This window comes from Dermacentor variabilis, chromosome 3 (genome assembly GCF_050947875.1).
Source record: "Dermacentor variabilis isolate Ectoservices chromosome 3, ASM5094787v1, whole genome shotgun sequence".
In the NCBI taxonomy this organism is placed as follows: domain Eukaryota; kingdom Metazoa; phylum Arthropoda; class Arachnida; order Ixodida; family Ixodidae; genus Dermacentor; species Dermacentor variabilis.
In genome coordinates, this window is record NC_134570.1 from 89,251,450 (window position 1) to 89,279,339 (window position 27,890).

At 47.4% G+C, this 27,890-nt stretch overlaps 1 protein-coding gene across 3 annotated transcripts in view; it reads left to right on the forward strand.

Annotated features, from left to right (window-relative positions):
* Positions 1-27,890, forward strand: part of LOC142576023 (scoloptoxin SSD14-like) — a 204,579-nt gene that overhangs the window by 39,549 nt on the left and 137,140 nt on the right. Inside the window, exons 1-2 of one of the 3 annotated variants that reach the window (XM_075685902.1) lie at positions 6,570-6,781; positions 22,157-22,313. In XM_075685902.1, coding sequence (XP_075542017.1) covers positions 22,285-22,313 — 29 coding nt within the window. In that variant the 5' untranslated portion in view covers positions 6,570-6,781; positions 22,157-22,284. Of the gene's footprint in view, positions 1-6,569; positions 6,782-22,156; positions 22,314-27,890 lie in introns of those variants that run through there. The other 2 variants (XM_075685905.1, XM_075685903.1) reach the window with 2 other exon arrangements.

Consider the following 27,890-nt stretch of genomic DNA (forward strand, 5'->3'; position numbering starts at 1 on the left):
GATGTTTAGTTCCCCACCCACATCGTTCCTAAGCGCAATTGAAAGGGCAAAGGCGAAAGGGAGAACGATGCTCGAAGCACTCTACGTTTGCACGCAAGGCAAGGGATGTATCGCGCAAGACATAAATTATTGTTGACGCCTCGAGTTATAATTAGTCGTGCCGGGGCGTACTCGGAAAGCTGCGATAGCACACGCAACAGAAGCCAGGTTACCGTGATGCAACTCACGGCCTTACCAAGGCGTTCTCTCTCAATTTGCTTTACGTTTCTATTGTAGACCGTGCCGAACGTTATCTTGATGATGGATAGAAGCACGCAGTTATGTAATAAGCTCGAACAGTGTCGAAGAGAACGAAGTATTGCGGCTGTTTTTGCTGGATCAAAACCCACATAATAACCGTGGAGGTTCAATGCCTACGGCACTGTTTTGCTGGCAACCAGGTCGGCGGTTTCAATTACTGACTGCGGTGGACGCGTTCGCGTTCTCAAACTTTGATGCGCGTTAAATGCACGTCAAAGATAAACACCTGCGTCGATTTCAACTGAGAAGCTACTGTTTGAAAACTAATTTTGTTATATTGAGGCAAGTGGTTGATTACTAAAAGAGGAAATGAAGGTCCACATCTACATATATATATATATATATATATATATATATATATATAATTTTGCGATGGCACCGAAAGCCGGCGAGACTTCACAGATGTTGAAGCATTTTCTCGTATTTCTGCCGTTGTGGCTCAGTAAAATTCTCTGAAAGTGGCTAAGTTCAGTACTTGTTTCGTTTAGAATGCAACGTGGCTGACGTTTAGGGATGAAAAAAAATATGTGAACTAGATCCGAGCACACCTCTTCAAAGTTTATGACGTCAAGGCATGCTGGCGTGGGAACTTGAAGGGGACTATGGGGGATCCGAGCATACCTCGTCGAAATTCATGACCTCAAGGCATGCTGGCGTGGGAACTTGAAGCAGACGATGGGGAAGGGGGCTCCCGCTTTTTATTCCGGTGTCTTTCGTGCCTTAACAAGCCCCTTGGGACGATACAAGCGGCTGTATTGGTATTTCAGAAGGATAACTTGCTATAATGCCGTTTAGCTTACTTCGATCTTAAATATGCGTTTAGGCTACCCTACTGATGGTCAAAATTAACTCGGAACCTTTCGCTAACAAGAATGCCTCATACCTGGGGCATCGCCTAGGACGGCAAACCCCGTCGTCTATCGTGAGAAAAAACATCACTCTGTCGAAGCGGACATTTTGCTAGCGTCGAGTAATTAACAGGTTCTCGCTTAACAGAGCTTATAGAGACATCGATGCACAAACTCAGCAGGTAAATTCGTCGACTTGCGTGACCGTGATGCGAAACAAACAACCCGGCATGTTGGGTGACAGCCAGCGCATTATCTCGACCTACCAGACTCGCCAGCTTCGAACTTTGACACGTAACGCTACTAGAGCTGGACGACGATGAATGCAATAGCAACGAGGAAAATAATGAATTGAAGGGTGCGAAAAAAAAAAGAAATTCCTCCAAGTCGCCGCAGGTATGGACGCGGGAAGCGAAGGACGTGAAAGTTCACCGCGTGGAGGTTGCTTGTAGCTTGGCAGACTTCACTTTAGCGAGCTAATGGGCGTCACAGTTGGTAGGCTAATTAGTATAACGACTCTCATACAAGCAGGGGCGATCCATTAAGTCGGCTTGGTGAGATCAACACCTGGTAAACAGAGTGTGGAAACTTGCTTCGCGAAGATCGGCTGTCGAGAAAACAGCACAGTCGTAACGAGATGCTTGTGCCTTGATGATGGGAGGAGTATCCTCAAGGCCTTTCATTTTTTTGTGTGAGGCTATTATTACAGTAGCACAGAAGCATAGTCTAGTCGGTGGACGTTCTTAATGAAACGATGACTAAGTTAGATGTTTTCTATAGTGCTCATGGCGTGTTTTCTCACGTTAACAACTTGTACAAATCAATCTCAATCAAGACTATTCTAGAGAAACAAAAACGAAATAGCGTTTCGCAGAGCCCCATGCGCACATAAACGTAGTAGACATTCTGAGCATACGATTGGAGCTTAAGGGCGAGCACTTGCACTCTTGGGCTGCAGCTATCAAGAAGAAGTATTTTAATGACTGGAAAATGTAGAGAGGTCAGCCGGATAATGGAGCATCTGGCCTGCTACTCTGCGTAAGGGAAGGGGAAGAGGGGAAGAAAAAGGGTCACAATGGGGGATGATAATGGGAGGAATGAGGTGAAGGACACAGTATACAACTGGCATCACAGGCGTGAGTCCAGGCCCGTGTCACCTAGGAAACGTGAAAGAGCACGGATTGTCTCTGTCGTCTGCCAACTCTGTGGCCATGCGCCTAGCGAGATGTCCTCCGACAGTGGTCCATTGTGTAAATGTCTCAAGGTATCTGCCATTGCCAGTCTTTCGCGCGCATACTCAGGGCACACCACGAACACATGGTCTATAGTCTCTACAGCGCCACACACTGAGCAGTCCGGGGAGTCTGTCCGTCCAATAATGTGCAAATATTTGAGCGTGAAGGCAACGCCTAATCGCAGTCTGTCTATCAGGCATGTATGAGGGCGTGGAATTCCACGCAGAATAGGAAATTTCATATCGGGATCCAGCCTTTTAAGGCGGACTTGACGAGCGTCTGGCTGGGCCCAGTATCTTCTAGTCGCACTCCTTATTAATTCTGACAGGAGGCATGTGATGTCCGGTCTGGAGAATGGCACTACAGTTCGCAGGCCATTGCTGAGGGCGCGCCTTGCTGCAGCATCGGCCATCTCATTACCGTTGAGCCCACAGTGTCCCGGGATCCACTGGAACACTATGCGGTACTGCTTTTCTTGAGTGCATGAAAGTAGCTCGGTGATCTGCAGTGCCAGAACCTGATATGCGGTGTGGCGCAGGAAGCATCCCAATATTTGCAGCGCGGGTTTTTAGTCCGTGAACATGCACCACTCTTGAGGTCTTTCCCCGCAGATGTGGCGAATCGCTTCCCGAATAGCCACAAGCTCTGCAGCGGTTGATGTAGAATTATGATCTAGTATGAAACCTCGAGTCATCTGTTGGGCTGGTATCACCATAGCTGCTGTCGATGCCTTTGGTGACGCGGAGCCGTCTGTGTAAACATGGACATATGTCTGGTATTCTGACCAGATGTACGCGAGAGCAAGTTGTTGTAGTCCACTGACGGGAACCAATGATTTCTTTAGTATGCTGGGGACATGTACGCATACGGAAGGTTGAACTATCACCCACGGTGGTTTGACGGGGTGATATGGAAGGGCATAGCCTGATGTTATGGGGGGTAGATGGCAGCGGAGTGCACTTGTGAAACTGCTGTCCGGCCGCTCATGTAGAACCGACGTCAATGGATGGCAATGGTGTCGTGTCAGTAAGCGTAAATACACACCAATTGGTTCGTGGGACAGGTATATCGATAATGGGCACACGCGGGCTTCCTCAATTGTGCCTTTGTTGGACGCACGCCGTGGCAACCCGAGGCATATTTTGAGTGCCTGCGCTTGAACGCTCTCTAATGTCCGTAAGCAGGAAATGCTCAAGTTTGAGAGTATCGGAAGGCTGTATCGAATGTAGCCTACGAAAAGAGTCTGATAAGGTCTTAGTAATGAGCCTTCCGTGGGGCCCCATTTCATGCCTGCTGCGAAGTGAAGAACATGGCAAAACAGATTAAGTTTTTGCTTCAACATATTAACATGCCTCGACCATGACAAACCGTGGTCGATGATAATGCCCAAGAATCTGTGGTGGGAGACATAAGGTATTATGACACCGTTAATGGAGGTCGGGTAGCGGCAGACGGATTTGCGCGTGAATGCAACCACAGCACATTTTTCGGCTGCTAAGAGCAAACCCTGACGCCGTATGTATCGTGAAGTAGATGAAACAGCCCTTTGTAATTTCGCACGTAGTTGTGGGCCTGTTGTAACAGAAGCCCAGATGCAGATGTCATCTGCATATGCACTGATGTGGATGTGAGGTGGAAGTTCGCTCCCCAGGCCAATCAGGGCCACATTAAATAATGTTGGGCTGAGAACTGCTCCCTGAGGAACTCCACGGCATAACTGATGACGTTAACGAGGTCAACGACGCTGTCAATTGAAGAACGACCCCACCGAAAACCAGTCATCATGTTCGGATAAAGATCATTTCTCTCCAGAAACCATTCTAGCCTCGCCAGGACCATTCGTTCCATAACTTCTCCAACGCAGCTGGCTAATGCAACTGGCCGGTATGAGGTAAGCTCATAAGGAGTCTTTCCAGGCTTCAAGAGAGCAACCAGGTGGCTGATCTTCCACTGCTGCGGAACAATACCGGAGACCCATGTGTCGTTGTGATAACTGAGCAGCGCAGTGCGACCAGCCCTGGCAAGGTGAGAGAGAGACGAGTACGAGATCCCGTCAGGGCCAGGAGCAGAGGAATGCCGACACGACGCAAAAACAGCCTCTAATTCGGGCATCGTAAAGAGCAAGTCGTAGCGGTCTCTTGAGGAAGGTGGCGCAAAAACTTCGAATTGGATTGAGGCTGGTTCAGCTGTGCCCACAATCATTTTTCAGAAGTCGTCCGCTACCTCTACATCATTGCGGCGTTGGTAAAGGGCCAGAGCAGTGAAGGGGTACCTTTCTTGTGGGGGAAAACGTAGGCTCCTGACTACATGCCAAATACGTGACAGCGGCTTGCGAGGATCCAGTAATGAGCAGAACTTTCTCCAGCGCTTCCTTCCTAATTTATCGAGATGGCGCTTTATTTGTCGTTGAGCTCGGCGACAAAGGGCGAGATCGTACGTGGATTTCGTCCTTCTATATTTCCTTTCAGCGCACCGTCGGGCTGCGCGCAACCTCTCGAATTCCACGTCGATAGGAGACCCCGGATAGGAGACCGCTTCCCCGTGATAGTGATATGTGAGCCCAACATGCCTTCTGCTTTCCGCCTTTCTGGATATGTACTGCTGTGGTCTCGAGAAGCTGATGAAACCAGCAAGGTATTATTAGTGTGCATACGCCGAGATATTCCACACTACCGCCATGTCCTCCAGCCCCATAACACGAACCACTACATTTGCTTGACGTTAACGCGTAAAGGACGGGTCTTCTCGATACTCGGCGGCTACATTCCACCCAGAGATCACATTGATTTCTCGTACCTGTCCTCAGCAATCCAGAGTTGTACAGCTCCTCATCTTATTGTGGGCGACTTCAATGCTCATCACCCCCAATGGGGAAGTGCAGTAATGAATAACCGAGGCAAAGCCTTGTCCGACTTTATGAACTCACAGGATTTCGTCAATATTAACGATGGCTCTCCTACGTTTCTGCGTGGCACGTCCTATAGTAGCTGCTTGGTCCTGACATTTGTTTCCCCACGAATACAGTCCTCTATTAGCTGGTTCAGTGATGTGGAAACACATGGCAGTGATGACATACCAACGTATATCTGCGTAAAGTGGTTTACACCTACCACTTAGTCTCATGTGCGGTGCACAGACTGGCCCACTTTTAAGACAATCGTGGAGAATTCCTGTGCGAATCTGGAGTCACCAACCCAAATAGAAGACTTGATCACGTCAGCCCTCGGTGAGGCCACGGGGAACATATGTGTGAGCTATCAAGCATTTCGCATAAAGCAGCCAGGAACGTTTCCATACCAATTAGGAAGAAGCTTTAACTCCAGGCCCTGACGTATATAATACTGGCGCACGAGGAAAGAATGAGGGAGCTGTGATGGTTCATTAACCGCAGGGCCTCTGTACCTGAAAATTCATAATCAAGAGTCTAGTTGACATTGTGTTATCCACGCGGGGCAAGTAACAGCCAGAACGCTTTCAATGGGCCATTTCTTGGACGAAAACTGAGCTGATACGTGGTGGTCCCTGCATCGCTACGGCTTTCGGGATCTCCCGGTGATAACAACCCTCGCTGTCTTTTTCGTGGCGTCATCATACTGGGAACGAAGAGTACGCCAGCAGTTCAAACTTGCTTGCCCTAAAGGGGTAAAGGTAATTATCCGGCCTCCTTTCATATTTCTCAAAGCTTGCCAAGAAAGAAGCGGCTGCGATGATTTGTCTTAAAGAGAAAATGCGCTAGACGAACTTGTTTTAGTTGGCTGTCAAGGTTTCAGCACGATTAGATATTCAACACGTGCATTCCTACCTTCTATGCAGATGTCTGGAGAAAAAAAAAGAGAAAAAGAAAATGAACGCGAAGCGCAGCAACTGTGGCAAACATTTACTACCCCAAGCTTGAACACGATATGCGCATGAAGTTGAGCAGCAGATTCTGAAACATAAAACAAACCGCTCGCGGCGTTTGCGAGAGAGAGCGTTACGTTTGTAACGCCGAGTGCACGGGGCTGGTGATTGCGGCAAACAACGTCTGGCAACTTTGGCAACATGCTGTGAGGTTTCGCTTCGATGAGTACGATTAGTATAAGGACGAGGAGGAAAGAACAAACGTAACGAAGTCCGAATGCTACGAAAAAGTAATTGAAACAAAACCGAACCATCCACACGGCCAACTGCGTATCTTCATTCTGTGTTAGGAAGTACGTGTCTCAAGAAAAAGTGCATGCAGCGCTGCCGCCTCGCCCGTTCAGTGTCGGCTCGAGGGTGCGTGTGTGTGTGTGCTGCGTACGGGACTGGTCAACGCCGATATAAGAAGCAGCGCCAATGTTGAAATACACGCATTGCACTTAGGGGAGGTGTATCGCCTGCACTGAAGAAGGGAGCCGAAGTGTGCATCTCAATCTGGTCCGTGAGTTTTGGATTTTCTTTTTTCCTAATTGAAAACGACGACGACGCTTTTGCTCCGTTGCCGAAGTGGCTCATACCGGGAGGAATAGTATATATATATAAGGTGCGGAAGCCAATTTAATTGCGTTAAAGGGCATTGGGCCCCGGCCGAGGTCGTACGGGTTATAAAGTCATTACGAAATGAACACAACTGACGTCGCCGTGTTCCTTAGCGAAAAGTACAGAAGACAAAAGAAGATCGAAAAGACGGACAAGGAATGAAACCTCTACGAGTTCTTCTCTAGCTTTCTCTAGCTGTACCTCTAGCTCTAGCTTTCTATTCGTGTTATACTACGCGTATACTTTACGCCTCACTTTGAGGATTATTTCATTTCTCTCAATTCAGAAACGCGATCGTAAATAACGAATCACTTTATTCATTCTTCAGTATGGTCTTGTATGTTTTCTTTAAAATTTCACGCATGCATTATGTGACCACGTGCAATGTCTTAGCGACTACTCAATAAATGCTTTCTTTTTCGTGTATTGTTATGAACATGTACTAAGAGGAAATTGTACTGTATATTTTTGTTTGTTTGCGAGTGACGAGACCTTGGACTTTCTTTTTTTTCGTAGTATGTCATAATTATTGCCACCTGCCGTGATTTCCTACTGTGTTCCTTCTGCCACGATCTATATTTTGTCGTTGCGTTACTTTAGTCACTGTTTAATCTGTCATCGTTTTCTTTCTCTGCTTTTTCTTTCTTGCTATCTTCAATTTATACCGCTCCATGCTCTCATTCCCGAAGGGTGTAGGAAGGCACTGCGCCCCTTCTGGTGGCATTTGCCAGCCTTCTTCTCTCGCTTTCATCTGTTTCTATTGTCTATATTTTAAGATCACATCATCACTACCATCTTCAATCTTTGTCATAACCATTATAACAGCAGCTGAAAGTTCTTCCCCCCCGCCTCCCGTTCCCTCTTCTATCTTATGGACGTTTCAACGAATAGGAGACTCCGTTTGGAGTGATCTGCTTTATGCGCTTATTGTGTTTTCGATAAATGAAATAAATCCAGTCATAATTTGTCCCGTCGAGGAGAACCCTGAACTGGTCATTACAGTTTTTCACTTAACGGAGCTACCAGTGCATAAAAACATGTGGCCCCGAGGCGTACGGTACGCTTGGTTAATGGCTTCGGCTCTCTTGTCCACAGCAAAAAGCGCGCGCATGTGCTACAGCACTGTCGCCGGGGGCCGCTGACGTTGCCTCGAATATGTGAGAAATGGGAATAAAAAAAAGATGTCCTCGTACACGACTTCAATTTTCACACCTCAGCTTCGCGGTGCGCCGTTTCTTTGCCAAAAATGGTGTCTTGCATGTTGCGGCGTCAGTGCACTCGCGGCATCCCAGTAAACCACATGTTGGATTAATATCCGTGAGATGTTCTTGTTCACATAGACAGCTCTACGATGTGTTCTTTTTTATCTATTTTACTAAGAATCAATGTTCCCACATCCGATAAGCGGCGGTTGAAATTATGTTGCAAGAAACGTTGCCCAGATGTAACACCTAATATGTAAAACTTATTGCAGACGTACTGTCGGCCAAAAAAGTAAACGGACCACGGCTCAAGTGGCCGGAGCGGCTGCGGGGCCACAGCGGGGCGCTGCTATTGCGCTCCGCGTTAAAACCCCTTAAACTTCGTAAAGTAGTGCCAGGCTTTGAAGAACGCCGCCTCCTCCTCCAGCGCTCTGGCCGAAGCGGACGCCGCGTCGCTATTGGCCTAATGGCATCACGTGGCCCCTTGCGCCGGCTTCGTTTGTTTACAGTCGCGCTTCAGTGCCATCTTTGCTCGAGAAGCGGCGCTTGTTGGCGGCATTCCTTCCGTTCCTATTCTGTGTTGTTTTGATCTTGTGAACGCCTTGAAGGATGTTTTGTGGCAAGTGCGACGTCGCTTCATGTCATTTTCTGTTACCATGACCTGCTGCGCGTTTGGATGCCAATATAGTTTTAGCAAAGGCAAGAACATGTTCGCGATACCGTCCGGTAAGCGCAACGCGTTAAGAAGAAAGACATGGCTTCACCGAATTGGGAGGGAGAACTTCCGACCAACTTCCTCCGCGCGACTATGTGATGTAAGTTGTGGCTCTCTCAGAGTATGGCATGTGCCAGGCTTGCGTATTGTGCTGCGGGCAATAACGTAGTAGATATTGCACAGTTCACTGTGCATGTTGTCATTTGTACGCACGCTTTAACATGATTTTTACGCAACGTCTGCTTTGCTTATATGCGCACTACGTGGTCGTGTTAGTCATATTTGGTGCGCTTAATCGCTTTGAACGCAACCGCCTTGAGTTCGCGGGCACGCGAGGTTGCGTGCGATAACGTGACTACGAAATTTTTACGATTCAGCACAGTCCTTTTGATAATATTTCAGTCTCGATCATGAAAGCGCCTCAGGAGAGCAACTCTCTGCCTTTTGTGGTTACTTACTAGCCTTCTTTAGATAGACTAGCTTTGTTTGCCACATTTGTTCGTGTTCCTTGTTGGCGGTCGCCCGGTGGATTTGCGATACAGAGGCACCGATGAAAAGCGTGCGTGCTCTCCCGAAACCGTGTTACGCGGTGCGTTCGTTGTCGAGCGACCGCATCATAGGTAATTGAGACGTATGTGCTAATTCGCGTGAGCTTTAAAGTGTGCGAAGCTTAAGATGCGGTGGTGGAGCACTCGCAAAGAAAACGTGCGGTCGCCCGCCCGTTCCCTGGCTGGTCGTTCGTGCTTAGTCGTTTGCTCGTTCGTTCCCACGCTCGTTTGGTCGTTTGCTCGCTCATTTAGTTCGCGCGCTCATATAGTCGTTCGCTTGCTCGTCTATGCCACTATTAGTTTCTACAGTCATTATGCCTAATTGAGACGCGCTTGCTGTAGGACTCTTAGGCTGGTGCGTTTATTTACGCAATGAGACAATAAATGGTACACACGGACTTGTGACTGCAAAGGCAAATCTGCAATGCATCTATGAAAAATAAACTTAACTTGCAACTCGAATGCCGTTTCCTTTAACCATTTCTATCCATTTTAACCTATGGATAAAACATAATTTCACTTGCCGCAATTTCGGCCGCGTCATGGCGGGGGGATTCTTTGCGCGATCATGACTTCACTAATAAAGTCATGTCTCGCAAATGTTACTTCGAAGGGAGTGCAACCGTCCGAATGCATGCACCTCAGTGCAACTCGGTTCGCGACAAGTACGTCACTTAGTAAACGGACGAACCAACGCACGATGAAGTGTTATTCGTGATAAGTCATTAACCTGAAAAAATTACTGAAGGCCACAGTGGTCTTGTTTGAGATTGAGTCAAGCATTGTTATCGCGCTCCCGCTTCGCGCACGAATGCTAAAAACTCATTTTATTTTCTTGTGTACGCACAGTCCCGACTCGATGATCGGCCGCGGTATTTCTGTCGGCGTTGAGACATGAGAAACATAATAGCACCAGCGCCCACCTCTGAGGCTTTGCGCGCGCTTAGATTGGCAAGCACACACGTTGGCGGCACTGTAGCTTGTAATACACTTTCGAACCTCCAGAGCAATGTTCTCCGTCAGCCTTTGTACGTCATAGCTCATACGCGCCGCGATTTCACATGGTAAGGGCGGCGCGGATTCTTTAGGCTGAGGGCTTGCTGGAAGCCAAGAGGTTGTCATTGGATGGTAAACGAGTTATTCACAACCATTCGCAACAAGATCTTGCGACACGCCCTTGACAAATGTTGCCTACCTAATTGTAGGGCACGCGATACATTCGCAGTCGTCAACGCACAGCGCTAACACTCCTTCAAATACTTCTTTAAGAAATAGTTATCAAAAAATGAAAAAAGAAAAGCTGCCATTAGCGAATTTGTGCAAGCATCCGACTAGAAATTCTATGCTGTACACGAAGTTACGCGGAGCTGGAAAGCCAACGTGAACGCCTAAAGAGCACTGCCTTGCTATGCGTGCATTCACTCTGCGAAAGGTCGTCTGCTGCGCTCGAGCATCGTAGGCGGCGCCATGGTCGAGGAGGGAGCGTGAAAGAGAGGAGAAACGAGGAGGAGTGAAGGCGGAGGAGGAGAGTGACACTACTTTACGAAGTTTCAGGAGCTTTAGCTCCGCGCGCTGACGACGAGAGTTCCCCGAGTGACGCCAGACTTCGCCCTCACTCTCACGCGGTACCACATCACGCTTGATAAATTTCTAGTGCACCGTTCTGTTGCTCTGCTGCTGACGGTCGCGACGGAGGAGACCGTGCGTCGCTGGTAGTCCAGCACATGGCGCTGTCGTGCAGTAGCGGGCGGCCGCAGCGCATCAAAGTGCGGCTCTCAGAAGGAACGAAGACCCGTTCTGATTGTTGTTTTGCTTATATTCACCTTGTGTTTCATATTAGTGCATGTCACCGGCGTCCACCGGTGCTCGATTTTAGGCAGCATAACGCGAGTAGCCGCAACGGCGGCTACGGGGAAGCGCGCTCTTTCACGTCCGCGCAATTACAGTTACAACTATTACCAGTGTATATTTTCACCCTACGGGGTGTTCATGGGATGCTGGTATCTGGGCATTGTAATGTCTTGTGCTGGCGACTCTTTTAACATATGTGGCTATTTCAATGCACATAATGTATCGCGTTGTACGCATCCGCAAGGTCGTCATGGTGGAGAGATCTACGAACCAGGCATAAAACGTCATTATGTGATGCTAAATGTTGGTGCTACTCTAGAGGCATACATCCACCGTTTTTTTTGTACATATGCACTGAGCAACATTTTCTTGAGCAACGTTGACGGGCTTATTTCGTCGCGTTTGAACGACTTGACCTTTCAAATCTTTTGTAGATGATTGCTTGATCCTGTTTGAAGTGAGCGACACGAACAGAAGAGTAGTAGACAAGCTCAAGTTGTTCAAGGAAAGTGGGGGCAGTCTGAATTTTATATTTGAGCTGCCATAGGAACAACAGCTCCAGCTTTTTGTACCCCAGGGGCCCTATAACGTAAAACTATCCCAATCTGTTTTTATTCCATTCTCCTGACGTCAAATATGCGTAACCGCCGATGAAAGCATCGGGCGGTCACCAGCATGGTTGTCCTAACACACCAATAAAACGCTCTCCTCGTTCATAGGAGGTCACTTTTGTTTGCTTGGAAAACGAATAACAGCAATTGCCTACAGTGACCGGTTTGTTTTATCGAATTGGCCGACAAGAGGCAAGGAGCACGGTAAGTGGAGAGGAGTTCGATGGGGCCGAGCTACTGCACCAAATATCGATGACCGGATGAAGAGGGCGGTGCCAACGTCTGCGATTGGTCCGCTTTCCTTGACGTAGCTGGCGGTGGGTGGTCAAAAATCACGGCGTCATGCAGCGGAAGCTTAAGAATGATGCTAAAACGGATCCTTAGCAAAAAATAGTTGGCAGAACGAAGTCGTAAACGTAGCGAAAGTGCTCGAAAACGTTAGACGGCCACGCCAAAAGTTTTATTACACGCAAATAAACCCAAGCTCTCCGCCAGGTCCGAGTAGCCACTGGCTGAGCGATCGGCGGCAGCCATCTTTTATTCCTTTCGGAACGGGGTAGCCCGCGGCTATTAAGAAGAAAATTCAGTTTTGTTCGGCATATTAATGTATGTTTGGGCCCTATATGGTAACACTATTCCAATATGTTTTTATTCCAATCTTCTGACGTCAAATTTGCGCAACCGCCGACGCAAGCATCGGGCGGTCACCCGTAGGGTTGTCTGAACAGACCAATCAAATGCTCCCCTTGGTCATAGGAGGTCGCTTTTGTTTGCTTGAAAAACGAATAACGTTGCCTGCAGTGAGCGGCTTGTCTTATCTAATTGGCTCACAAGAGGCGAGGAGCATGCTCAAATGGAGAGGCATTCGATGGGGCCGAGCCAGTGCACTGAAAATAGATAACCGGAAGAAGAAGGTGGTGCCGGCGTCTGCGATTGGTCCGCTTTCCCTTCCTTGGCTCGCGGCAGCATGCAACGGAAACTTAAGAATGACGCTAAAACGGATCCTCAGCAATGAAGAGTTGGCAGCATGAGGTCGTAAACGTGCCGAAAGTGCTCGGAAAAGCTACACGGTCACGCAAGAAGCTTTATTATACACAAATGAACCTATGCTCTCCGGCAGGTGCGAGTAGTCAGCACCTCAGCTATCGGCGGCAGCCATGTTTTATTCCTTTCGGAACGGGACAGCCTGCGGATATTCAGAAGAAATTCAGTTTTGTTCGGCACATTAATGTATCTTTAATGCGGACATGTCACTTCGACGCGGTGAGTTCTTGCGGTTTTGAGACGTCGCGTGACAGGCAGGTGAAGTGGGTGCAGCCCGAAAATGTTTGACGAATAGCCGGAGGGCTAATGGCGAAAAGGCGTCGAATCAGAAATAACTATTTTTCTTTTTTCGGTCAAATCATGCATAATCAGCGTGCACACTTCATATCAGATGGGGAGCTATCGCGGTTTTCGTGACGTCGCGTGACAGACAGGTTAAGTGGGGGTGGTCCAAAAATGTTTTTAACCAATCGCGGAGGGCTGATTGCAGAATTGGAATAGAAAAGTTTGGAATAGTTTTACGTTATAGCGCCCTTTAATACGTACACGTCATTTTGAAGCGGTGAGTTTTTGCGGTTTTGTGACGGCCCGTGACAGGCAGGTTAAGTGGGTGCAGCCCGAAACTTTTGACCAATAGCCGAGGGCTAATGGCGAAAAGGCGTCGAACGAGAAATAAAACTTTTTCTTTTGCTCGGTGAAATCGTGCATAATCAGTGTGTACACGTCATATCAGATGGGGAGCTTGTGCTGTTTTCGTGACGTCGCGTGACAAACAGGTGAAGTGGGGATGGTCCAAAAAAGTTTTTGATCAATCGCGGAGGGCTAATTGCAGAATTGGAATAGTTTTACGTTATAGCGCCCCAGGTTAATGTCCCACTGGGAACACGTGCGGGGGTGGAAAGCACCTAGATCACAAAAAAAAAACACTTTTGCTTTACACCTCGGGCCTTTCAAATATCATTAAGGCCTGAGGTATCTGTATCTGTAATACAAGCGCCGGTGTCAGTCATGTGTTGATACAGCGCGCACCAGTGTCTTTGACTGAATTGAAAGGTTAGATAATGCAAAGTATCTGTATTACATTGTAACTAGGTCTTGCGAAAAGGTGGCAAGATGGATGAAGGCAGCGAGCAGACACGAAGGCCAACAGAAAGCTGGGATAATCTAGCTCGCCGCACTGCCACATGTTCACAAGCTTATGCACAATTTACAAAATGTTGCGTCCCTCTATAGTGTGAAGGTTATTTGCACATTCCCTAATAAGTCGGAAAGCATTTTCATGCATATGAAGCGTAAGGTTGAAGGCGATTCTAAGAAGAAAGAAAAGTGAGCCGTCAAACATCGAATGCCGTTCATTCCCTCCACAGCAAACGTAATATGTAAGGTACCTCTGTCCTGCTGCAGTAGTTATTTAGGACAAACTGAAGTATCTGCAAACATCAGATTACGAGTACACCAGAGAACAATTAAAGAGGAAGGAGCGGTTCTCAAACCTTATAGCGCACTGCACGAAGCATCAATGCGAGCCAGAGTTTAATTACACGGTAAACTTAGGCAGGCACGGCGACATGAACAACACAGTAATTTTAGAAGCATGTCACAGTAGTAGGAACAGTGCACAGGGTATCAGTCAGGCTTCTACCTCATTAAGCGATAGGAAGATCGAGTGCTTCCTAAAAATACGCAAGCATTCAACAGATTGACTTGGCTTTCGTGTTTGTTCTGTCTTTTTCTTTTCTTGTTGCACATGCGCATTCCCTTAGCGTTCGCGCCTTGTGTAATAAACATTCAGTTGAGAGTCAGCGCTGTCCGCGTGTGCTTCTTTGTCATCCGTGTCGTTTCTTGCGCTGAAACAGCTGTTTGCAGATGTATGAGGTAGGTATCCCAGTCTATGCGGATGATATTGCCTTGTGGATCAGTGGCGTTTCATGCGCTGGTTCGCAACTACGAGCCACGTTGTAAGCTGCACTGGATGCAGCGGTAGAATATCGCGATAAAATCGTCCTTCAGATTTCTCGGTTTTAGTCGGCAGCTACTGCCTATAATACTAGACAGCGAGCATGACCATCCGTGGCGCATTCACGACTTAACAATCCTTCTGAACCATGGGCAACACAACATGATGCCTGTGTATAATTGTGGATGGCCGCATCCACTGGCGACCTACGTTTAGGGCTGTACGCCAATCATCCCGTCCTGTTCGAAAGTATGTGATAGCAATGAGAACTAGAGGGAATGGCTGCGATCAGTCAACTGTTCTAAGAGTTTTTGAAGCAACAGGGCTGTCAGGAGTACCTTTTGCTTTGCCTTTGGTCAATGCTCCATCTCGACTGATGGTTCAGCTGGAGAAAGATCCCTGAGTAGCCTTTCGAGCAATACTAGGCATTCCGTGATCCGAACAATCCACTTGTCGAAGCCAGACCAATAAAGACTAAAAGCTGATCAAAGGGTCTTGCACCGTGCAGGTCGTCTCTGCCGGGCTTGCGACGACAAGAAGCTTTTGGAGCAAATAAATGCTCAGCAGACTAAAGTCGCGAATGAGGAAAATGACCTCTGTCTTCTGCGAGACGGAGGCTCTTGAACAAGAATACGACCGTACTCGGCGGCTCTTCCCCATTTCGCGGTTCCGAGGGTTTAAAAAAAGTACAGCTGTATGCACTGCAGGTATATGCCAGCTGTCAGCGTCCTTCTAGAAAAACACAGATGTTACTAAGGTTTACGCAGACAGCTCTGTTCACGAAGGCAGTATGACTTCTGCGTTTTAGTGTACAGAACCTGCAGCATAGCGTTCTATTCGAATAGATTATACGGCATCTTCAACATCTGCAGAAGTATTAAGACTTAATATGGCGCTGAAGTATACCACCCAAAAGACCAAGTTGCAAGAGGCTGTTATCTTAAACGACCCACGAGGAGCTGTCAGGCTGCTGCCCAGCACCAACGCTAATTCCCCTCCTTTTACGCCAAGTGCTTAAGATGGCCTATCAACTCACATATGAGGGCAGGACAGCGATGTTTCAGAGGATACAATGACACATGGGTATCCCAGGAAACGAGGCCGGTGATGCTCTGGCGGTGTCAGCGCGTAACGTTCATGTCACAGATGATTACATAGGCAAACTTGACGACGCTAGACTGGCTATACGCCACCACCTGCAGCCCTCACACCCGGTTGAAAGTGCAGTGCCACAGTAGGTCTCCATTGCTCAAGTTACGCATCAGGTGTGTTAATGTCACACATCACCTTCACCGACAAGGACGTGTCTGGCTAGTGGATACTAATGTGAAACGCTTGAGCACATCTTTTCGAATGGTCAATCTTCCACAGATGTCGCTGTGTGCTGCTGAGCAAGGTCCAACTATTCAATCTTGCTCGACCTACGCTTAATGACATCTTGTTTCCGAAAAGCCGTGCTTCCACTCGACATGAGGCTCACGAAGCTGCTCTGGAATTCTCAAAAACGCCTGGTTCTGGGCCGTGTCTCTTTTAGGAGACACAGCCTGCTTTCTTTATCTTCGTGGTGCTTACATGCGTTTACACGATTAATAATAATAATCCTTCTTTCAGACCATTCTGGCAGAGACTTATCGCTTTGCTGTGTTTACCGAAACTATGATGGCTTGTAAATTTAGCTAATATATAATTCAATAAGTAAAGCCCAAAAAACTTGTCAAGCTGCAAGCACCCATATTGCAATATCCGTGTACTAGTTATCGTTCCTGTCGTAGTTGAGCACCTTCTCATAATTTTGTTGGAAAAGCTTTGGTCTCTACGACAGCTCAGTCGGTCACAATCGGGGTGGCTGTGGGTTTGCAGTGCGGCCTCGAGAGATGAGACGCGTGGTGGGACGCAACGACTCTTGTGGGGCTGTCTGGCCCAGGGACGACGGCCCGTTGTTTTGCTTCCGTCGGTGCGCGGGCGCTTTGTGCGAGAAGCGAGACCTGTCACCTAGGCCATAATTTGTGACGCTGGTGTTATGAACATGTCAGTCACGCTTTGCTAGCAAGACACGCGTAAACAAAACCTCCAACAAGTAAGGTGTCCGGTGGGCGTTAAGAATGACGCCGTCGAAAAGGCGTTTCAAGGTGAAAGTGGCGACATGTGAGAAATTCCAGGAATCGTCCGCTTCTGGCTGCGTCGCGATATCCTTGCTTAGTAGAGGGAGCTTGTAAAGAGCGTTAGAGGATGTGTGGGCGTTGGATCGGATGGGCGTTGGTCGGATAGGTAAGAGGGGCCATTTGGGCGTGGTGGTACACTTTGGCTAGATGTGGCTGAGCGCAGGAATATACAAGTACGAAAGGAGACACATTGGTCTCAAAATAGGATAGCTTCGATGTAGCTTATAAGTTTGGATTTCTCTCCACTATGTATAGCAATTCACCGCTTTCATGCTTCCTATGCTGGTCATTCGACGTTCAGCATGCAGATTAGATGAAGTCATTTGATGCAACTGATCAGGCATTCTTGCCTCTGCCGCTGTGCTGTTGTTTCATTGGTGTCCTTATCTCCCAGACGTAAGAACGCACACTTCTATGGAGGTATAGAGCCAACTTGCCTTGCTATTCTTTGTGCATCTTTTTCCATAATCTGTCTTGTTACCTTTAGTGAATTAAGCATCTCCTTATTATTATCAGTAAGTTCAGATAATTTTTGAAAGCATGGGAATAATATTATTATTTGGAGGGATAGATTTGTAACGAATATAGATAACGCGCACCAGCACCACCACCTCGAGCATTCTTGCCAGGGTAATGCAACGACAACGTGCTATGAGCTACACCACCCTGAAACATACCAATTGTGTTATTTGTAAATATGACTTCTGAAAAAACCCCATTGTCAAGCCCAACGCAGCCCGTCGAGCGAGTTGGCGCCAAACAAACGAACGTAAACAATGCGGCCGACGGGAACAGTGCTCTGCAGACTGGAGAGCAAATAACCTGGCGACGACGGGTGCCGACAACAGGACACTGCAATGGGAGTCGACAGATCAGTTTGCGGAACAGCCAGACCACTTGCCACGCACTACATACTAGTGCATTCCTTCGGCTCGATGCATAATCATCCAAGGGGCAGACCGTGAACTGGACACTGGAAAGGCGTTCGCCAACCGACCGCTTTCAAGGCATATTTTTGTGGGGGTCATTCATCACCTCCAAGCGAAAGCAATTTACTTGAACATGTACACGATGGGGAGAAGCGGATTCCCAGAAATGTGCGCCGCGATGGTGTTCGAATGTTCATACCACCATGGGATCCCAAATGTGAAACCGAAGACCCTGCGTGCGGCCACGTGTTATGGGAACAAGCAACAACACCGACATAGCAGTTGCTATCACGCTGATCTATACTCTGCGGGGGCGGAAGAAGGCGGGAGTGATCGGTGACCTACGAGAACCAATGATTCTGGCCTTGTCGAGCCGTGGAAGAGGTTGCAGCCGAGTCTGAGGCCAATGAGCAATTCCTCGGAAAGAATACTCTTGAATTCTGGACCAATAGGCAATTCCTGGGAAAGGAGAACTGTCAATAGATTTAAAATAACTGTGCACTGTAGTCTCAAATGATATTGTTACGGGGAGAAAGGCAACATTTAATAAGAGTATCCAACTTTTGGGGATACGGCGGGACCAGGAATAAAGACGTGACAAATTTCCATTGCTTGTATGGAGAAGTCTTGTATACTTGAGCGGAGAATAGCAGAACAGAAGAGAAGCATTGTTGCAAATAGTAGTCTTAGATCATAAATTAATTATGTATAAGGCCACATAAAAACAGTCACATCAAGCTTCCTCAACATAGCTCCCTGTAAACAATGCAACAGTGTCACGCTGAGCTGTGAAGTAATACGTCACAACTTTCTGGTTGATATGAGCTAACAGATGGAGTTTGAACATTGTACAATTTCGAAACTTTCTTGTTTTGGTGCAGAGTTATGACTTTGTAAACATTCTGCTAATAATTTGCATAGGTTATCAATTTTCAGGGGTTTCTGTAAGAACGCCGAGGCTCTCAATTAAAATTCGGCTTCATGAAGTTGGTAAAATTTGGCTTTTTCTCTCAAACGCACGTAAATCTAATTCAAATTTATTCAGCAGTTGTATGAAGAGAGAATTCCTATTCTTCATATGTTTTTGGGTAGGTAATTCGGATACGGAGCCCTGAGCTAACAGCTTTCTCTCAAGCCATACTATAGGAGGAGCGGGGAGCACTTTTAGGGAGAAAGACAGAGATAGACTTTCTTTCCGAACGACTCGTAGTCCAAGTCGTTAGTTTCGAAGTTCAGCTGGAACCTCGGTCGTGGGGTCAAGTCCAGACGTCTAGATACGTTGGCGAGCATACGTTGGCTTCTAGCAGCGACCATAGTGTAGCCAGCTGTTTACTAATCTGAAAACGAAGCTTGTTTTAGTTAACGAGCTAGCAGCAGCAGGGGATCACACAAACTTCACTGTATCCCACGTCAAAAGAACACTTAAAGTACTCAGACGCAGATTATATAAGACCATGTGGTTTGATGAGCGGACAAACTCATTTTTCTTGTTCACTATTGGCCCTTATTACGCTTTTCACCAAACTTCAAGGCAGAACAGGCTTTAGTCATACTCTAGCATCGTTTACGTCTCGAACTGATGTACACACTCCTTTTTTTATGGCGCATATGGGAAAGACCCTCTTCAGAAAGTGTACGCTGTGAAACCTTGGAAGACTCTGTAGAACATATCCTCATCGAATGTCTACAATCTGACTAACATCGGGAGACACTTCGAGATCGTCTGGACGCCTTAGATAGACGACCGTTTTCTGCGAAAAAGTTGATCGGTCCCTGGTCTTGTTCCTATAAACAAAGGGAAGCTGTACAAAATATTGCGTGGTTTTCTTGTGGACAGTGATCTCATCTGTTCTTTGTGAACAGTGCAATTAAGTGACATGAATTATGCCTCACAACAGCGCCATAATGACTGGCCTTCTCGTACGACGTGACACTTTTTGTATGCTTTGGTCGCGCCACAGACTTCTTGTACACTCTGCTTTTAACTGATGCATTTATACATGAGTAGAGTAATTTTGCTTGTCGCAGGTCATACGCTGATTCAGTATTATGCATGCAGAGATGTACAGTTTTTATCAAGCCCCTTGTATATTTATAGATTGAGCCTAGAGAGTTTCACCCTGTGAGATTTTAAAAGCTTCTGGCTACTTATTTTTCTTTTTCTATTATTACTGTTCTCTCGTGTAGCTTTTCAATATATGTATATACTGTATATATGTGTGTGTGTGTGTGTTAGCTATGATTTTGTGGATAGCGGGCTTATCAGTAGAAGAAGTACCCATATTGTTACAGTTAATAAACAAGAACAGCAACAACGAAAACCCCGTCAGGTGTATGGCTGTTAGATGCAGATGTTATGAGGGCGAAGGCGATGCATATTATGCTTGCCAATGAAAGAACGTTGATGGAATTTGCATGGCAGAACGAAGTACGACAGATTCCTAATTGCCTGTTAGATATGTGGGTTACTACGATTTCACCTTGAGTAAAAATGGTAATGGCCCCTTTCAAAGGATTGACCTGGAATGGGCACACACCCTGTGGCACCATGTCTAGTTGCACATATACTCTGGCTCAAGTAATTGTCGATTTGAAGAGAAGCGTTGCTTAAGTACGCGCGTACGCTTACACTGAATCCCAGGGGCAGGCAAAGAGCGCTTTACTACAGTATTAGTGAAGACATGCGGAAGACTTTTCCAGACATCGTGATACATTGCCGATTTAGATTAAAAACAACAATGAAACAAGCGCAATGCTTGCATTGTAAAGAAGACAGACAGAAACCCCTGCTTCAGTGTTGTGGGCGCATTGACTCTCTCGGCGTCGTACCAGAGCAGCTTTGCTTCTTAGCCCTTGTGCCAGTGATAGCGTGCGCAGCATGGACCTCTACAACTTTGGATTTTAGGGTTGGCTTCGTTCACTTTCGAACTGCCAATCTTTCTTTAAAAAGAGAAAGAAAGAAGAGAACGAACATATGATTGCCCAAGAAAAAACGGAATAACCGACGGGTCACGAGCTAGAGCATCTTTTCCTCCCCCTCCCCCCTATTCATATGCAATTCACAATTCTAAAGACGTTTTGGAGGTTTCGCAACACCTTGTTTCTTGGGAAGTGCGGTAGCGCGTGCATAGATGCCTTTGTAGGCTGGACTCGCACTCATTTCCATTTCAAGTGTGGTGCCCGACGCGTGCATCGCTGCAGCAGGCGAATCCCGACGGAACGAGTGGCAACACCTATTTGTAAGATGATATCTGGGCAAGAGAGGGCCCCGATTTGTAGTAAAAGTCACACGAAGCCACCAGAGAAAGAAGCCAAGAAAAATTTCAACCACAAAACCACTGCTATGGCTTATTAGATACCGCTAAGTTGCGGAGAAACCCACGGCGGGCAGACCGGCCGTTGTGTGAAAGACCGAGTGAGGGAACACGCAAATAATTAAAAAAAAAGGATATGAGTGCCGATCTCTCTGCGCATTGCAGATCGTGCTGCTGTAAGCCACGTTTTTCTGAGTTGAGAATCCTAGGTAAGAGTAGAGGTAAAACCGTGCAGGGACTGCTAGAGGCATGTCACATTCATATCAGCGGTCAAGCATGTGTTAGTCGAATGTATGCTTCGCTATATGATGCGGAAATGAAATTGTGAGGTTTGACGCAAACAAAATGTCTTGTCGTTTGCTCTTTGCCGCCCCTTGCTGCTGAGAGTGTGCGCGGTATATATGTAGCAAGCTTTGTGAGTGTAACGCCATCCTTCTCTTCTGTCTGTCACTTAGAAGCTTTCTTTTCCGGATTTTCGAGCTACTATATCAGTCATTCTGAACACTCAAAACTTTTCGAGATGCAACCATAAAGTATCGCCAAGCACAGAGCTTTCCTGTTAACCCTGGGCTTGAACCAAATAGCCGTAACCTCTTTCCACTTCTTGAAGCCGCCGTTTCGGTAGCCCCACGGTACTGAATCGCCTCGTGCGTAACGTAGCTAGAAGGGGTCGTTACAGTCCGCTCTCCTCGCGGGTAGTTATACGAGCCTGGTGTCCGTTTCCCAACCCGTCGCTTGCGCTGCAGTGCGCGCACCGCGTTATCTACGGAACCGGTGTCTGTTATCTCCCGCACGTGCGTTATCTCTGCCTCTCCTCTTCGCGACGACGTACGGCATCTGAGCGTATAGTATAATATTGTGAACTGTACAACGCGCACGCCGGCAGTGGATATTGGCGCTCGACCATTTGTTTATTGCGCGTCGTTTGCTACCCTCGCAGCACCGGTGGCCCTGAGTGCGCGTCATCCCGTGCTCCGACGACGCTGAACTCGACGCCGGTGAACGCCGCGTCACCGAACCGGACGAAGACACGGCGAGACGAGGACGCTCGCTGCCCCTGCAGCTGAGATGGCGCTGACGCAGGGAGGTCGGATAGGGTGAGTGGTATGCCGGTGCGGATTCTGCGTTTATTTCGCGTGTCGTGGAATCGGTCTTGGGGTTGTGCTAGTGCAGAAGCGGGCTCGCAGAAGGTACCCAAGGTATGGTATAAGTGCGGCGCAAGATCGAGCGGAGTCGTCGCCTGAAGGACATTGCCGGAGCCATGGTACGCGTAGTGCGGATACCACGTCGCGGCGTAGTCTGCTGGCGACTACGTGCTTACATGTGCGCGGGGTATCCACGACCCTTAGAGACTGTTTGTTCCGTTGTGGTAGCGCAGTCGTCATTGCTGGGATGCATTTTTTTTGGCGATCTAGATACACGTTTTGGCTTGCGCCGTAGTCTTTGCTCTGTAATAAGATGAGTGACTGCACATGTCGAGAGCGCGATGTGTGATCGTCGCGCCTTCGGTTCGTTACAAACATCATAACTATACTGCTGCATCGTGTTTCAAGCAAACCACAAAAACGCACTCGGCTTGGTACTAAACACATGAAGTGGCGGTTGCCAGACCTGAATGCAACGCTTGAGCGATTCCTTCACGCGATGTGGTGATCCTTCGGTAATTTTCGGGAGAGCACCACGAAACAGGAACGAGGTGGACTGAAGACCACTCAGCAGTGTGAGAAAGAAAAGAATCTTCCGCACTCAAATAATATCGCAGGATACACTTGGTATGCATATAACTGCATAACTGTCGTTTAGCAGTTACGCGACCATCCTTAGCTGTTTCTGGGTGTCCTTCAATTGTGTGAATATTCCTCGCATGTGAATATAGGCGCTTTGGTACCTTGAACCTCTGCTACAAAAGAGAAGTGGAAATAGACTATTACAAGGGGATCGTGTGTGATATTGCAGCTGCTAGGTGCAGGACTTCATAACACTAAGCTGCTACAGGCTATTATAAACCTCTCCTTAGCGTGGCGTTGTCAACTTGACAGAATGTAGCGGCCAAAAAAAGAAAACCAAATAACGAAAACGGCTGTAAAAGGTTTGCTCCTTCAACTAATTGGAATTTTCGTGCATCACTCTCACGTATAAGTACTCATGCAACGAGAGCTTTGGGACTAAATGCTAAGTTTATACTGTTGCTGCAATAAATAAATAAAAAATAAATAAATAAGCAAATAAATAAATAAACGCGTATAAGGGTACACATGGCAATTCGGCCAAAGTATTGTCACTCATAGTGGCCTACCTTGTTTGACTGAACTTAGAAACTATTTTGTATTTCAAAGAGAATTGAGAAAGGAAAGAAAAGAGCAGTTATGTATGCGTGCAAGCTGTGAAATACAGGTTACATTAACTAGCTACATTAGCTTAACTGTACAGAAATACACACATTTTTATAAACAGTGGAAGAACAGCGGCAAGTGAAGTTCAAAGAGGTTTACAAGATAAAACCACCTTAGTTGCTCAACAGAAGTGCCACTACAATAGGCAGAACGCAAGCTGAACGCGCGCAAAAAGCATGAAAGAAGTACTGGAACACAAACTGTGTTTTCCGCTTATTTCACCTACAGCAAGAACTTTCTGTGCCTTCCGTGCAAAATATTGCGTCAGAGGGCAATATATTATCAGTTCACTCCACTCAGCATGTTTCGTTACCTGCGAATCGCCTCAAATCACTCACCGCCAGCCACCGCCATGTATGTACATTTCAATGCGTGCCGCTGACCGCCTATCCACACTAGCGCGGTGATGACGCTGCCACCTATAGCTCGATCTCGCGGCCAAGAGTTATCGTAGCTATCACTTGAAAATATGCTACCGATAATAAATATGTCTTATCTATTCCTCAACAATATTTCTCGCCATTAAAACCCCTCTGAACGCGCGATACTCATCTGGAAACGATCCTGTGGCCATAGCCTCCGCGAGCATTGTCCGATCTCAAAGGCCATGTTGTCACATTCTTGAAAGTACCATCTGCCACCTACGTTACGCTATGCAAACGCTGCCGCAAAACTCGTGTGTTCTTTCAACTTTGACAAGCATCTTTCACGTTGCCGCGCTGTCGGTGATACATACCCTGCCTAAAGCTATATTTAGACGACTTACATCTCCCGGTCGTCGTGTAGCCGCCATTATAAGCCAATCCTTACGTCCCGCGGAATAAACTTGAGGGCGAGGTCGACCTGCAGGAGATGAAAGCTAACTATCACCTCCACCGCCGGGACCTTCATATTCACCGTTTGTACCATCCCCGTTACGGCTGTTTAGAGTGCGGCAGCGGTGACCCTTAGTGCCACCTACTGGAGGAAGCTGGAACGACAAAGCTCCTTGGGAGCATGTCTTGTTAGGTGGGCAGGGTTTCGCCGCTCGCTGCCATATGCACGTGTATTAGTAGTGCAGCTTGCCCAAGCCCACTAACTCGCCGGACGCGAATCGTTCTGATTTGAAATGAAGTGTTGTCTCTGTTCCACACTCACGGACCCTTTCTGATGACTCTGCCCCATGACCGGAGAAGCCGAGATAGACACAAGGCGGCGGGAGACGGTTCTTTATCGGCGCGCGAACCTGCACGACAACGCAACCGTTCATCACGCGCCGAGAAACCACGTACTCGTGTATCCTGTCATCGGGCAGAATCACCAGAAAAGGCGGAGCTGCTAAGGAGGCGTGGCTATGACGGCGGGCGGCGAAACCCTGTCCACCTTGCAGCGCATGCTCCAGAAGAAACTGAAACTATCGCTCGCGACAAAACTGACTGCGTAGCTCGGCAATACAAAGTGGTGCTGAAAGAAGACTTCGTATGCGATTTCCAGACCTCACGCCGCAACAACGATCCCCAGTGTTGAAGCAGAAGAAACTGGAAACAGGACTAGGGTGGTGGCTTGGGCTAGTTGGTAATTCATGATCAAAAATAACGTACAGCGTAAAGGACAAGGACTGCGAGAGACGACGTACACAGCGCTGTGTATGTCGTCTGTCGCAGTCCTTGTCCTTCGCGCTGTACGTTATTTTCGATCATGGAAAGAGGAAGGGCGAGACTATACCGGCACTCGGGAAGGGCGAAATCGTCCGCTTGAGAGACAGGGCGTAGACCTACAGGGTCCAGGTCCTCGGTCAGCAAGCACCGCGGTTATACTAAATGGTACCCGAAGACAACCGTCTACTACGACGAAACAGGCGGAATCTGCTTAAGACGCGCGGGCTATTCCCGTGCGAGACTGAAGCCTTCAATGACTCGGCGTGGGCGTGACCAACGTTCAGCCTTTGGCACAGTGTATAACAGTTCTGGTTCCAAGGGCACGACCTTGAGCGCCAGGTCGAATACCGACGCCGGCACCGCGAGGGGATCTGCACGTCGAACGAGACAACCGCTACGTTTTCATTACGACAGCAATTTCAAGCAACTCTGTTCAATTTCTAAGCAGAACTAACTTTGCTTAGACAACGGAAAATATATAATGGAAGTCGTCATGCTATGGCGACACCTGGGCATGTCAATTAGCCATGGTTCCTTTATATATGCGCGAGCGATCGGTGAATGAACTTTCTTCGTTTGGGTTCACTATGGTGTCGGACACAGTCTGCACGTGTCGTTAGGGTCACCGCTTCAGGCCGTACAAATATGGCGGCCATTATGAGATCAGTGCACCTTATTATCACTGTTATTCATTTGTCACTAGGCCTAAGACACGCCTGTCGTGCTGTCACGTTTATTTTTTACGTAGCTTCTCGACGCGCTCGTCCTCAAAAATGACGGCCACGATTATGTCCGATTGTCTGCACGTGTCGTTAGGGTCACCGCTTCCCGCCGTACAAACATGGCGGCCATTATGAGATCAGTGCACCTTATTATCACTGTTATTCATTTGTCGCTCGGTGCAAAACACGCCTGTCGTGCTGTCACGTTCTTTTTACGTAGCTTCTCGAGTGCTCGTCCTCAAAAATGGCGGCCACTATTATTTCCCTAAGTAATTACAATTCCAGGCCTCAAGTAATGCGAGGCCCGAAGTTTGTATGGATAGAAATGCTACTTATTTATTTTTAAAAAATGGGAAAGTGCGCAACTTCGAAAAAAAACATCACTCGGTTAGAATGTATTATGCGAAGACGACGTGATGCAAATGGTCTTTTATGACCCTCTTCCTCAGGCAGTGCAATAGTCCTATCCGGATGCAGTTATTCAAGGCACGGAAATTGCCGTTATCGGAAACACCGAAACAACTGAGCTCCCAATGTCTGTAAAGTCTGACAAATATACCGTAAAGAAGTCGTTGGTGATCGCGTTAGCTTTACTTTGATCATACGTGTTGGTTTTGATTCATTATGAAAACGAAACGTTATTTACACAAAGCCCCACAAAGCTACGGAGTAGGCTAAAGTCACAATTCTTAATACGTTCACACCAGAGCATCTTTAACATATAACGTCGTCTATCGACATTACCGGCTATGGAAGTTCGGGCTTGGCCACATTACACACCTATGATACGCTCGACGATTTCGATGAAATTTTCTCGCACGCGACCGGTATTTATAGGCGTGGAACATTCGCATTCTTGTCTGCGTGTATACTGTAATGGCTTTTTCACAACTTGGCAATCGATTTCGAATTTTGCGCGCTCCTCACAAACTGCCCAAGATGTGAAGTCTGTGCGCGTGTATTGGAGGTCACAACAGTAAATGCCGTAATGAACCAGGGCTAAATCGCGTGCACCCCAAATACGTCATCTTGAGGAGACAGAGAGCGATTGCTGAGAGGATGAGGCGCTATTTTCTGCAACCTTTAGGGAACGCCAAGACTCAGCGCCTTGGGGAAGTGGGTGGGGGACATAAAGAGGAAAGAATGGTGAGAAGTGTTCGTCGTAGTCGCAGGAACCATGCCTGGCAGTGACCGCTGTGAGAACCTCTTTTCCTCACCTTCCTCCTTTTCTTCGTCTCATGGTCTTGATTCGGCTTCATAAGAATAAAGAAGGAAAAAAAAGAGAGCAACTGATCAGGTTTCACTTTTGACCTGTCGCTGCAACCATGGCTGTACCACCTTTAAACCGTCTTAATCTGCGTTAATAAAGAAATGGTCCTTCGCCGCACCACCATTTAACTCGATGCTGCGGGGTGCAGGCGCACAGTGTTTTCTCTCTCAAAATTGTGCCACCTGTACGCTGTAGTTTAACGCATGAGTATTAAACTTGAATATGTTGTTTATTGGCCTCTTGCGCACGATCACATGTTCAGGCATCTTCGCCATTTTGTTGAAAGACGATGAAAAAGAAGGCAGCTGGAGGCGCCTACGTTGGTGCTGTGTTAGGGATGTGGAATAGTTGTGCGATGATGTTGGAAGCAATTTGGTTCTCGGAATACACATCTTCGTAGTTCAAGCAGGTAAGCTAAGAAAATGCCATTGCTCATCGAGTGCGGGTATCATAGGAATGTTGCGAGAAATATTGCGGACCTGGAGTCATTGTTAAACTAATAATATGAATAAGAAAGAGGATGAGGAAAACCACTTGTTGCTAAAGTCTTTAGGTAAACGTTTTTTAAGACAATCCTTCAAGGCAGTCTGACAGCAGCATGCCGTTCCGGCGAAGCGAAATACTGCTCGAGAAAGGGCAAGAAATTGGAAAC